Source organism: Pan troglodytes, chromosome 11, assembly GCF_028858775.2.
Source record: "Pan troglodytes isolate AG18354 chromosome 11, NHGRI_mPanTro3-v2.0_pri, whole genome shotgun sequence".
Classification (NCBI taxonomy): Eukaryota; Metazoa; Chordata; class Mammalia; order Primates; family Hominidae; genus Pan; species Pan troglodytes.
Window position 1 is genome coordinate 28,666,045 of NC_072409.2, and position 14,335 is coordinate 28,680,379.

The following is a 14,335-nucleotide window of genomic DNA, read 5'->3' on the forward strand; positions in this document are numbered from 1 at the left end:
AGTGTAATATGAGAAGGACACAGCTACACAGGGTGTCACTCTTGCCCAGTCTGGAGTGCAGTGGCAGTGATCATAGCTCACTGCAGCCTTGAACTCCTGGGCTTAAGCGATCTTCCCACCTCAGCCTCCCAAGTAGCTGGGACTATGGGAGTGCGCCACCGCACCCGGCTTGCATGACTTCCAAACTGGGCTATGTTTAAGGCTCTCATTAACCAAGACTAAATTTGGCCTTTTATTCTATTTCACCTCTTCAGAATACACACACCACACAAACTCCTGGGCATATCACAATGGGCATGTGATGCATATCAGGACCCAGGTCATAATCTTCCTTTACTATTGATCTCCTACACTTCACCAGTCGTTTTCAAAGTGTGTTCCCCAAAATAGCAGTTGCAGCTGGGAACTTCTTAGAAATACAAATTCTCAGGCCACATCACCCTAGACCTACAGAATTAGACACTCTGGGAGTGTGCTCTTGCAATCTGTGTTTTAATCACCTCCAGGTGATCCTAATGCACTAACGTTTGAGAATTACTGTTCTATACCATACATGACAAAAACATCAGTCAAATGGCAGTTGCTGCTACTATGAGTCCTGAGCCCAGCAGAATCTCCCTACAATGTCCATTACTTGAGGCTAATAATAAATCAGGATCAACTCAAACATCCTGGCTGACATGAGTTAGGCTTGGGCTTCATATCAGGTTTGCATTTCAGATTTGCATACCTTGAGTATAGGTTCTTAAAGATTCTTTTCTAATAAGAGGAATTTCCCAAATTAAGGTGCTGACTTGATGTGGTTTAGATTTGTTTTGGTTGAGTTAGAGAGCAATTACCTATCTAGATGTGAGTATTCTGAGTTTCAATAATGTCAGTGATTTGCAAGGGCTCATTTAATGTCAAAAGATATCGCAAATAAGCACCATTTATCCAATGATCCAAACATCTGGACACCAAACTCACAAAGCTCTGGTGAAAATGCAATCCGATATTACAACATTATGAAATATCTCAGGGGTGCTGATAGGCTTACTTCACAGTATCCTTATGAAATCCAAATAAATCAATGCATAAGGAAAGCATCCTGTAAAGTTCAAAGCTCTGTCTATATCTAAAGGTCACAAAATGTCGGCCTCTTGATCAAAAGGAATTGTGTTGTGACTGCCAATCTTTTTAAAGTTTTTAAACTAGTTAATACTGTTCTTTTTTAAGTGGGAGATCTCACATGTTAAAAATCAGATTTCTGGCTTCTCTTGAAAATGAGTTGATGTAACAACATAAGACCCACATTCTCACAAGGCATAAATTAACTGCATCTTAACTGAGAGGTGGCATCTGCTCTCTAGGGACCAATACTTTCGACTCAATCTGTGTCCCTCATTTACATTGCATGCTGGCCCCCTGGCCTGTTGAGTTTACTACTCCTGCTTACTACAAATAATCCATTTTTTATTATTAATACTATCTTCATGCATTGAAAACTCAGGAGTTACAACATTTATCTGATTTCCTAGCATTTATCTAATTTCCTAGTTTGGCAAAAATGTTGTGGCTAACAAAATTCTCCTTTCACTCTTTGTGTTCACTTTCTGTTTAAAGATGCATAAGTTATGATTTGTTGGTTTGCTTATTATAAATAGGAAAGTTTGTGAGTGCTTAATGCATGCTGTCTCTGAGCATTTCCCAAGAAACCTCTAAAAGAACCATCACAACGAGACACTGAAGTGGGTATGATCATTAGCCCCATCTTACAGGTGAGGAAACCAAGGTACAGCGACATCATACAGATACCAATGGAAAGGCCAGGACTTGCGCCAGGTCTTCCTGACACCAAAATCCATGCTGGTAACTACCCCACCACACTGACAGCCCTTGGGACCACCGTCTCTGTGCATCAATGTCCATCTACTGTCTCAGTCAATTTCATGCCACAGAATGACCAACTCTTACTGCCAAGCAAGTTCATCAACATTCCCAAATGGGATCAGTGGTGAAATATGGAGAGTTCAAAGGGGCCAGCAGTGACCCCAAAGCATTGAGTAGCCCCCAAAGAAATATAGAAACAACTCTACTGGGCCCTAGTTTTCCTTTAAATATTGACAAACTATAACCCACAACCCCCCTCGCTTAGCTTTTTCTATGATGACTTTTTTTTTCCATGATAACTGCTCTATTTCTCAGATCATTTTAAAGTTTGTCAGAGTAGCTGCTCTTTGTCCCAATAAGCTGAAGACTGAAATACTCAGAGGTACAAATAAGTAGCAGGGAGGTGTGTGACCCTTACGCATGCTGGGTAAGGCCTGCCTTGGCACTCCCAGACACAGCAATGACCCTGCATGGGCCCAAAGTGTCACCTATCCAGTGGGCAGCTTCGCAGACTCAGCCAAGTTGAACCCTTCCTCAGCACCAATATACCACGCAAATGATTTTTTAGGCCTTAACATGGAATTTTAGAAGCAGGGTGTCATCTGCATCTCTGAGATATAAGATAACAGATGAATGACCAGGATCTTAAATTCTCCAGTTCTCTGACAGCTGCATACCAATGACACAAGTCCACAAGGAACATGGATGGGGATGGTCCCCACATGAATCACAGTGCCTGTTTCTACAGGGCTTGGGTTTGAGTCTCTAACCCCTCTGAGGGATCCTTGGGAAGCTGGACTGGATAGTATGTAAATCATTGCAAGGACTTTTGCCCATGCTGTGCAGGTCGGCCTAAAAGGCCTGGACCAAAAGCAGGGTGGTGGCCTCCTTGGCCACTGGCCCCACACTCCAAGCCTGGTACTCAAGGCTGTAATGCTCCCAGGCAAGAAAAGGCACGGAGAGGCGAATCCAACAAAAAGCCAATCAGCACTTCTCTGTAAGCCCACGGCACAGCCAGCCTAGGCCAACAACGTATACCCAGGTCTACGCAGGACTGAGAATAGAATCAGATGAAAGCCATAAACTCACTAGCTGACCCCTTGGTGAGAGTTTCAAGAATGAAAGAGGCCGAAAGTGAAATCCTAACAAGGGCATATTCCATAGAGACACATCCAAGCTCACTCCTCTCCTCCCAGCCAGAAGATTTTAGTCCAGCAGGATCTTAGTTGCAGTTTCAGCCCGTATCAAAGCACCCTTCCAAGGCTGGATGTACCACTAACACAAGTGATACGGTTTTGCTGTGTCCGCACCCAAATCTCATCTTGAATTCCCACGTGTTGTGGGCGGGACATGGTAGGAGGTAACTGAATCATGGGGACATGTCTTTCCCGTGCTGTTCTTGTGATAGTGAATCAGTCTCACGAGATCTGATGGTTTTATAAAGGGGAGTTTCCCTGCACAAGCTCTCATTTCCAGTCTGTTGCCATGTGAGATGTGCCTTTCACCTTCTGCGATGATTGTGAGGCCTCCCCCGCCACGTGGAACTATAAGTCCATTAAAGCTCTTTTTCCTTATAAATTACCCAGTCTCGGGTATGTCTTTATCAGCAGGGTGAAAACGGACTAATACAAGAATTGGGAGTCAGGAGAGGCTGGGATTTACTACAACTCTTCCACCTCTATCTGTGTAAGCTTGGATAGCTCTGAATACTCACCTGTAAAGCATATAAGATTTGCTCTACACACCTCAGGAAGAAGGTAGCATATACAAGGTTTTCATAAATTATAAAGTACTGCACAAACGCAAAGATCATTTTTATTACTTCACAGAGTGGGTTCTAATTAAATGACAAAATTCCCTAAAGAACAGCATAGGTTAGATTAGCATTTCCTATTTCCGCACATATATAAACATATTCATGCTGGTCCCTGGTGTAGCCTGAGCCTTGTCCACGTGGCTCTTAGGAGTTTCACCCAAGACAATTTATATAACATTTAGTTATTTTCACTCATGCCCAAAGAAAACTATCTTCCTCTCCAATGTGCAGACATAACAGCACCCTCCCACAAGGTTAGTTTCCACTGAGACACAACAGCTTCTTCCCCATGGGAATGTTACTCGTTCCATTAAATTTTATGTTGGGTATTTCTATGCACTGAATCCAGGCTTGAAAGACTCTCAAAAGGAGGTAGGCCTCCTGGCTTGTCTCAAGCTTTCCCATTGCAATGGAATCAGTCTGTGGCTCACACTCAGGCTGCTGAGACCACCTGCACAGTGTGCTCATGGGAAAAGTGCGAGACGCTGCTGCCATCTTGGGTGGCAGCTCAGGGCAGCAGTCAAAGCAAAGGCTCCAATGGCCTGCTGCGGGCAGCATTCAAATCCTGGCTTTGATACTATCAGTTTAATGTTAGACCAGTTCTAGAACCTCCTCACCTATAAAATATGAGTAATACTGTAGTGCCTACCTCATAAGCTTCTTATTAGGATTCAATGAGATAATACATGCTGAAAAGCATTTCAGTGTTCACTCTGAGTTTGTGTCTTTAGCTACTGACTTAACTTCTTCATGCTTTTGCCTTTCCCTTTCTCACACTAAATGTCCTGAATAAATAATAATCAAATAACGAATAAACAAATGCCTCCTGGTAATTGGGAAGGTTATGATGTTATTTTATATTTTATTTTACCCAATTTTCAGGACTTACTCTAATGTCTTCTTTTTGGGGAATTGTTTCACAACTCTGAGATTGGTTTACATGTTCCTCCTGGATGCTCATTTTCATAGTATTCCTGGATAGTAACTGCTTATGTGCTTTTCTATTTCTTCCATTAGACTATAAATAACGTTAGGTGAAAAACAAAAAGTATTTCACACCGTGCCTTTCTGAATGAACAATATTCAATAAATGGCAATTGTCGTTATTAGTCCCTGGGATTACCATTCTCATTCATGCTGTTTCAGAGGCTTTTTACCATGTTCTAAATGTAAAGTTTGGGGAGTATCCCTACAGAAGAAAGGAGCATGTGAGTGTAGAGATCATTGTCAAAGATGGACTTGCTCTTCTTTTGGCAGAAATTAGGATAAGAGTCATCTTTTCTCATTGATTAGTTCCTGGATCCAAATGGAAGATTCCATTAAAGCACTGTAGTTTCTAAGTATTTAATTCAGTTTTGTTGGGGGGGGGGGGCGGATATTCCACAGATGTTCATGTGACAAGCATCTTAGGTGTCAGGACATCTGTCCTTCAAGAAATTATGTGCAAAAGGTGAAATAAAGGTTTCAGCCTCAGGCGGCTGAAACTTGGGGACACCAACTTTTCAGTGTTGCCAATACCTTCCCAGAGGAGGCAATCTGTAAATACCTACTGAACAAATGGATGAATGAATCCTCAAGTCATATCTCTGCCTCTATCTAAAGCAGTTAGAGAAAGTGATGCTGGGCAGGGCCCTGACTTTCAGTCAGTTGAAGGAAGGGATTAAAAAAAAGCTGTTCAGACCGACTATAGTGGCTCATGTCTCTAAACTCAGTGCTTTGGGAGGCAGAGGTGGCAGGATCACTTGAGGTCAGGAGTTCCAGATCAGCCTGGGCAACATGGCGAAACCCCACCTCTACAAAAAATTTAAAAATTAGCTGGGCATGGTGGCACATGCCTGTAATCCCAGCTACTGGGGAGGCTGAGGTGGGGGGATGGTTTCAGGATTCAGTGAGCTGTCATGGCAGCACTCCAGCCTGGGTGACAGAGTGAGACTCTGTCTAAAAAAAAAAAAAAAGTCATTAATACACATTCCACTTCAGAGATGTTGCTTCTGACCCCCCACAGGACAAGACAGCAATACAGACAAAAGCTAAGGGCTCTGCTCAACACCATCCAATGACAGCTACCTGCCAGGTGCTTCACCTCCATCCTAACTAAACCTTACAACCAGCCCAGGAGGTAGAACTCATGAACCCATTCTACAGATGAAGGAGCTGAGACCCAGACTAAAGACTGCCCAAGGCCCTGCAGACTGGAATCCCAGTCGATGCTCTGCCTCTGAGAAGCCCAAGTAGGTGAAGATGTGAGGACCTATTCTCTTCTTCCCTCACATCTCCAGAGAGACTTCAGGAGTGCTAGGTTATGGGGGCAGCCTTGTGATCTCCTCAGGGTCCCCTGAGAACTCCAGGAAGGTGATGAGAGAGTCAGGGTTTGCAGAATTCAGAAGAGTAGGCACTAGACCAAAGCATAGCACAAAACCATTTACCGATGTGGCCATAAGTCCCCCCACCCAACTCCCTCTGTCTCTTAATTGGCTCTCTCTCTCTCTCTCACACACACACACACACACACACACAAACACACGCTGTTAGCAAATCTGTCCTGACAACATCATACAGTCATCCCTCAGTATCCTCAGAGAATTGGTTTCAGGACCCCCTTGGATACCAAAATCAAAGGATGCTCAAGTCCCTATAAAATAGCATGGTATTTGCATATAACCTACTCACATCCTCCCACATACATTAATCATTTTCAGATTATTTATAATACCTAATACACTGTAAATGTGATGTAAACAGTTGATTATACTGTATTATTGAGGGAATGATGACAAGAAAAAGTCTGGACATGTTCAGTACAGACTCAGCTATCTATTATTTTTTCCAATAGTTACAATCCAAGATTGACTGAAGGCGTGGATATGGAACCCATGGATAGGGAGGGCAGACTGTATAGGTGCACATTCATGAGAATAATCAACAGCTCCCCAGATACACAGGACAAACTCAATTCTTCAATAACTGAAGAGGCACGAGTGAGTATTTGTGTGTATTCTTATATGCTCAAGAGAATTCCCAAAGATTTGCCTAGATCTTTCTTGGAAAATCGACTTGGCCTCTGCTGGGATTACTCAACAGCACTTGGAAAAGGGTACCCCAGTGTTAGCAGCTACTGGCTCCATGTTTGGAAAGCAAGTCCTTTCATGGAGTTCAGCTGTTCCTCAGGCATCCAGTAAAGCTGGTTGTGCAAAGGCAGAAAATGTGACAACTGTTGGAAGCCTTCAGCAGCGGCCAATGGGAACAGCCACTGCATCAACAGTTAAAGCAGCCTATTATCCAGTTCACACAAAACACCCACCAGCTACATGGCACCATTAACTCAATATCACCATTCTTATCAAGTTCATGACACACTGGCCATGCTGCCTTGCCACCAACTTTAGAAACCACAAATAACTTCACAAACCATCAAAATACACATGCACAGGGGGAAAGAGAAAGAAGAAAAAAACAACCTTTCTGAGTTCAGAGCACCACGTTCAAAGATTACCTAATAGGCAAACCATGGCATTTCAATATTGCCAGCAAACATCTCTCTCACTTCAGTGGTGAAGTCTCCAAGACATTTCAGATTTGAGGCGTTTGAGAAAGAGGGTCTCAGAGCCATGGAGACCATGTCAAATGCTTCTAAAAAAGGAAGGGTCTGTGTGCATTTTCCCAATGAAGAATCTGTCCAAAAAGGTTTTGGAAAACGCTTCAATATACTTTGGTTCCAAAACATTACACACTATTTCTCCAACAAATTTATATGTGTTTCCAGAGAACTTCCGAACTGAAAAACACAAATGTATTTAGGTGGAAGAATGTCTGGAGATTCTTTTATGCCAATATGTTAACGGACCTTCTTTTTTAATTGTTACTATTTCATACGGCAGCAGTAATCATTCCCTCATCCTCGAAGGAAGTATATAATCCAGCTGTGGTGGCTCCAGTAAAAATACCACATCTGTGGATCATTGGCAACACTGTGTTAAGATTGCTCAAATCTAGGCAGTCTCAGAGAGTTCTTTTTTAAACCCAAGATGCACATGGGTACACTTTTCTGAAAGTGCCTACGAACTTTGCCAAAACTGACTATTCCTTTGTAGGCTGAAAATAGGTTTTCCGATACTCCACACCATAAGAAGGAGGCTCTCATGGAATATTATAACCAGGACCCAGTTGTATGAAGTCCCCAGACCTCCAGGGTGGTGGCTTGCGCCAGTGCCCTTGTCAATATCAAACAGAGAAGGGAAAACTAACATTCCCGGTTTCTGGGAGGAGGTTCTACCGCGTGGCTGGCTGAGTCGCTGACTCCTGGTTTTCCACTTAACAGGAGGACAGCTTCCGCAGAGAGGATGGCAGCCACCGTTCAGGTCACCCTTCTCTTGGTTCTCCAGGCTATGAAGCCAACGTATGCCTGAGCATTCGGTCATAATATTCCTGGAGTCGTCCCCCAACCCCAAGCCTCTGTTTAGTCCTTCCCCAAAGCCCAGCAGCAAGCATCTTTTTTTTAAGCCAATCTTCCACATTCAAATCCTCAGTCCAAAGCGCGCCCTTGGGGGTCTCCATCTATAGACATAGAAAAGAAAAGGCAGCCTAGCTGAGCCCTGACAGAGTTTTAGCCCCTGGAACATATGACCTGCGGCTACTGTGCTGGCATGCCGCTTGCCCCGAAACCCTCGGGGGCCCCCTTCCACCCCAGACAATAGAGCAAGAAAATAAAATGAAAGTGGACTTACTGCTATGGCTTGCAGCCTTTCCTTGTGCAATTCCGCCTCTGCCATCCTGGAGAAGGGCACACAGGCAGGGGAAAGAGGAAAGAAAAAACACACGCTGTAGTCACCCAAGGAAACTGATGGGCACCCCGGGGGGCTTTGCTAGAACCCGGGAGAACGCCCAGGGACGGCTGGGGATCCGCTCCAGGGGCGGCGGGCAGAGCTGTGCGCACGGCGGGCTCGCCCGGGCTCAGCCTCTGGCCCCCGCCCTCCCGGCCGCCTGGCTGCGCCCCAGCGCCGCCGCTCACTGCATCTCCCGGTCGCCGCCGCCGCCGGCCGCGCCAGCCGAGGACGTGGGACGCGGGCAGCCGCCGGGAGGGCGCGCTAGCCCGGCGCTAGTTCTCCGCCCTGACGTCTCGGTGCCTCGCTCCGCCCCTGGAGTGTGATGGACCCGAGGCCGCGGTCCAGGGCGGCTCCGAGCGATCGCCGCTGCGGGTCTCCAAGGCGCAGACGGAGGGCGCGCGAGCCAGTGGGCACCTGGGGCGCGGGCGCACGGCGAGCCGCTGGGGCGCACGGCTGGCGTGGCGCGCCCGCGTGGACACGCGCTTGCTGGGGCGGAGGCAGAGCGCAGTGGCGCCTCCACCGGGCAGATGCCAGTGGAGAGGGGCGTCTGACCGAATGTGGGACCCGAGCACGTGCTGTTACGTGGGGGCTGGGGCCACCGAGTGTTCAGGGCAACTTCTGGCTCAAGCCAGACGCTTGAGCTCCACGTGGGGACATTTACAATTTGGGAAGGGCTGCCTTGCCCAAGTGGCCCACATGCTTAAGATGACCAAGTTCTCAATATCAAGTCGGCCGAGGGTAGGGTATATCTCCAGAGAGGCCATCCTTCTGGTGAGGCGATATGTGGCCTTAAAAGAAGCCGAGACTTTTTAGTCCTGGGTGCTAGACTAGATTTCACAATGTGTTAGCTGTGAAATCTCAGGCAACTCGCTTAATCACTCTGAACCTCAGTTTCCTCATCTGAAAAAAATGGAGGATCACATAGGTGTCATTAGAGACGAATGAGAGACAGTATGTAAAGGTGCTTTGTAAAGGGCATCACAGACATCTGCTCTTATTATCATTATCCTGTGACATTCTGGATTGAAATCCTTTCAGGGTCTTCTGTTCATTGCATCTGAAAGGAAAAGTAGGATCTACTCACTAAAATATTTCACCTATTCTTTACTAAAACAGGATACCATGTGGTACTAATGTGAGTCTTTTGTGACAGGTCCTGGACTGGATGTAAGAAGTGGATCAGGCCCAGTCCAAAAGGAGATCAATGCCAAAGACAAAAAAAATGCCTCTTCACATTGAGGCAGGACCTGCTAGAATTCCCAACATTCATATGCAAACGTTTCTTCATCAAATGAAATAAACACTGAAATAACTAATATGGCCTCTTTAGAGCCACAGGATTTAAAGGCATGTTAAAAGATATACACATCAGGCCGGATGCGGTGGCTCACACCTGTAATCCCAGCACTTTGGGAGGCCAAGGCGGGTGGATCACCTAAGGTCAGGAGTTCGAGACCAGCCTGGCCAACATGGTGAAGCCCCTTCTCTACTAAAAATACAAAAAATTAGCCGGGCGTGGTGGCAGGCACCTGTAATCCCAGCTACTTGGGAAGCCGAGGCAGGAGAATCACTGGAACCTGGGAGGCAGAGGTTGCAGTGAGCCGAGATCACACCATTGCACTCCAGCCTGGGCAACAAGAGTGAAACTCTGTCTCAAAAAAAAAAAAAAAAAGCACATCAAATTTTCCCAAATCACCTGTTTCCTGAATAAATGCTTCCATTTCAACTAAATTGCCCTTTCAGTTTTCACAGAGGTTCACCTGTCACTGATGAACAATTACTCCTCTGACCAAAGATGGAAGCACTCACCAAAATCATTTACTGATGGATTGTTTTCCCATCTTTTTCATAACAAGTGTAGGTGGAGCTGATTGTTTAATAAATCCAAGCCAGTGCCAGATTCTACATCCCACTCCAATATATCAGAAACTTCTACTTTCTGGCTAAGCCCATCCTTTTCTTCAAATGCATCCTTTTTTCTTCGTTTCCAGCACAAGCCCCAGCAGGACAAGTTATTTAAAGGGGGTTTGCTCACAAATAAACAAAGCTGTTATTGCTTCAGCAGAGTGATTGTAGAGAATACCAAGATGAGGAAAATGAGACCAGAGAGGTTGAAAGACTCAACAGTTATAGAGCTGAGATTTAAACTCAGATCACACTCACCAGAGCCCATGCTCCTAACCATTAAGCACCAGGCTTGGCCAATGATATGGAGATAGAAGCAGGCCCCAGGAATAAACAATTGAACCAGAAATGGTCCTTCTACTCCCAGCTATACGGATATTTAAAAGGTATGATTGAGCACAACAGTGTGAATGTACTTACTGTCATCAAACCATATGCTTAAAAGTGGTTGAAACGGTAAATTTTAAGTTTTGTATTTTTAACCGCAATAAATTTTTAAAAGGAGTGATGGAATGGGGAGATGGAGAAGGAAAAGGGCCTGGGCACCCTTTGGAAGTGATCAGTTGGAAATATCTGAACTCTGAATAGAAGAATTGGGGTTGGGGACACACATCCAAGTGTCATCTACTTTGCGGTTACAGCTAAAGAAATGAGAACAGCCAGGATGAGAAAACAGAGCAAGAAGAGGAGAGAGCCCAGCAAAGAAGACTGATAAAGCATCATCTGAGAAGTAGAAGGAAAAATCCAAAGGGATTTGCACCAAAAGCCACAAAGAAGGAAAGAGGTTTTCAACAGGGTCATATGCTTCTGAAAGGTCATGGGGGATGCAGATGAAGAAGAGACCATTGGAGGGCTGTCAGGAAGCCATGAGTGACTTGTGTCCAGAAGATGAGCTTGGAAGCACTTACAAGAGGTGAGGAATGACTGCTACCAAGTGAATGTTGAAAATAAAACAAACAAAAATGGGGATGAGCGAGAGATCAGAGAAGCAACCATGAGTACAAACTGCTTCTTTCAGCTCTTCAGATGTGAAAGATGAAGGTGGAGAACAGGAACATAGCCCATGGGAAGCAGGGTCTAGTGGAAAGGGTTTTTAGGTCAGGCAAGACTTGGATGTTTGGGGGTCAAAGCAAATTAGACAACAGGGAAATTAGGCCAAAGACACAGTCAAAAAGGAAGGTGAATATTAGGCAAAGTCTCTAATTAGTCGAGAGGACATTCAGATGAGCATCACATTAGCCAGTTAGCCTTGGGAAGAAGGAATAACGAAGTAGGGAAGGAGGAAGAAATGGATAGAGACAAGAAGAAAGTTTGAGTTCAAGTCTCAGGAGAGAGGTTAAGTGAATTTGCATCAGATGGACTGGTTTTCCCAATTGAACAAAGAGTCATTGATTAAGACTGATGGCGTAGGGTTGGGGCTTCAGAAAAATAGAAATCGTTTGTAAAGAAACTGTGAAAGATGAGAAAGACTAAAACATGGTTCCTAACCAGAAATCTGCATCAGAATCTCCTGAAGACCTGTACAGAATTAAATTTCTACAGGGTGATGTGGGAGTTAGGGATGGGTTTAGAACCTTTGTACTAATTGAATTTACTAGGAATAGACTAAAGACTCATGACCAATAGTGTGTACTTCCTAAGTGATTTTTAACTGCCCTGAGACCCACAATAAAAAATGCTTGTGTTTATTCAGTGTTGCGGATTATCAAAGCAGGTAAGACAAAAAGCCAAAGAAGAGAGGAAATTCAAAATGCTTCTGGCCAGGTAGGAAGTGTAACAGACTTGTTCATATACACATTTTTTTTTCCACTGGCTGGCCCATTTGTGAACTCCTTCCCATCTTTGGGGATTTCCCATATTACAAGCCATAGTGAGAGGCAGAGCCACATCCTGTGGTAGAAGCTGGGAGGTATCAGACACTTGTTCCCCAGATCCCCCTGAAGCCATGGTATGGCAGGCAATCTGGGCTCAGTCAGGCATGTGTGCCTGCCAAGAATTTTGGAGACTGAGCATTTTAGGGAATTCCTTCAGGCTATTAGTTCACCTTTGGTTGTACCCATTGCCCAAGCTTCCTTCTTTGGACGTTCCATCTCTCCTGTGAGCTATCTAATACAATTTCATTTCATTCTTTTTCTGCTGCTATCAGCCAGAATCTATTTCTGTTGCTTGGGACCAAGAACCCTAGGTGAAACAGGAAGGCACATGAAATGACTGCCTGATGGTTGGCCAAGGAGCAGAGGGAAAATCTTTTCTCCTCTTCCAGCACTTCTTTCAACTTTCTAAATTTTAGTATTTTAAAATCTTTGAACCCATTACAAACACAGGCATTTAAAACCCAAACTATGCTATTTATTTAATAAACATATTGTATAATTATTTTATATTAGATGTTTGGCCATGGCCTGGTATTAAGAAAAAAAATCATAGTCTAGTGCCACAATGATATTGGTGACTATTTGCCCTCCAAACATTTAAAATCTGGAAATATACATCACAATGATGCATAATGTATGTAACAAATCACTAGTTCTTGCTGGGACATTAAATTGTGTTGCATAAGCACCATCTGTACGGTTTAGTGGTTTTTATGATAGATGCTTCATTGCAAAGCATTATACGAAAAGGATACAGAATGCTAGATATGCAAAATAGATGTTTTGTTAATAAAAATTTCAGAATCTATTTTAGAACATGAGTCCTTTGAGAATCACAAACGATCATAGCCAATTCCTTTGTGGGGAAAACAAGAGCTCTGTATACCGAAAGGGAAATGACTTGCCAAGGCCCGTTGTGTGAGTAAAAGTCAGTCTTGTTGAGCAAGAGCTATGAGTGTGACATTTCCCAGCAACCTGAAGCTTCCCTTGGACAAAAGTAATTTTGAAAGGAATGCCAGGATCCCCTCAAATGTTTATATTTGTGTTAGTTCTTTTTTGCCTGGGATCTTTTGAAAATAAATGGTCATTTAAAACATATGTGATAGCTGCACAGAATCAAAAGAAGGAGAACATTGCCTGTGGTCCTCTTGGCTCCTGTGGTTGTTAGCTCTTTAGGAAAGTTGATGGGATTTCAAGTATATGCTATTTTTCTCCATGGGATCCAAATGATAGATTCATTTAGGGAGTCCCCATGGAGCAAGAAGATAGAAAGAAGTCAGAAAACAGCACCATTGTGAAAAATAAACTAGGCTGAATGTTGCTTAAGGTATATAGTGGCTAAGGTCTTTACATAGCAGATTGAAAATGAGCAATTGGAAATCTGGCTAGAAATGAATATCAATATTTCACTGTGATGACTTCCTTTTCTCTTGGTTAGCTTTGGCAATGTCAGTTGATCAACATGAGTCCCTAGAGGAAACTGGGTAGATAAGGAGAGTGTACGGGAATCAATTAGAGCCGAATGGTTAGAGATCATTCTACATTTACTTTGTTGTGGTAGTATGGACAAATCACATAATAGATTAGAATGACAGTTTCCTTACATTAAGATGGAAATGAAAATATGTGATGTCCAGTCTCATTGGGTTGTCATATCTGATAAGTTTAAATACTGTGTTATTCAGATGTTGGTCCAGAGTGGTAGTCCTGTTAATGACAAAAGTTTTGAAAAGTAGGATTAGGAAGTAGGAGGTAGATATGACACAGAAAAGACAGGAACTCTGAAGACAAGTTGGAATCTCAGCCCTCTCACAGGGATGTTGTAATAAATAAGGATAACAGATGTAAAAGGCTTGTGATTGGCCATGGTAGGTGCTCTGGAAATGGTAATCTTGATCACTCAACCCAATCATTGCTTCATGAAAAATGCCATAGACCAACTTAAGTGAATGACTTCATTTTATCCACCCTTTTATGTAGGCTTTTTTTTTTTAAGGGGTGAGCTATCGGTATTCTTAACATTCCTCCCATTAGTCAGTACTTCTCAT

The 14,335-nt window shown here is 43.9% G+C and overlaps 1 protein-coding gene across 11 annotated transcripts in view; it reads right to left on the minus strand.

Moving 5' to 3' along the window:
- PALM2AKAP2 (PALM2 and AKAP2 fusion) overlaps positions 1-14,335 on the minus strand; it is a 531,488-nt gene that overhangs the window by 383,387 nt on the left and 133,766 nt on the right. For 8 of the 11 annotated variants that reach the window (XM_016960332.4, XM_016960329.4, XM_016960331.4 and 5 more), the window contains 1 exon segment: positions 8,410-8,455. In XM_016960332.4, coding sequence (XP_016815821.2) covers positions 8,410-8,455 — 46 coding nt within the window. 11 annotated transcript variants of the gene reach the window in all.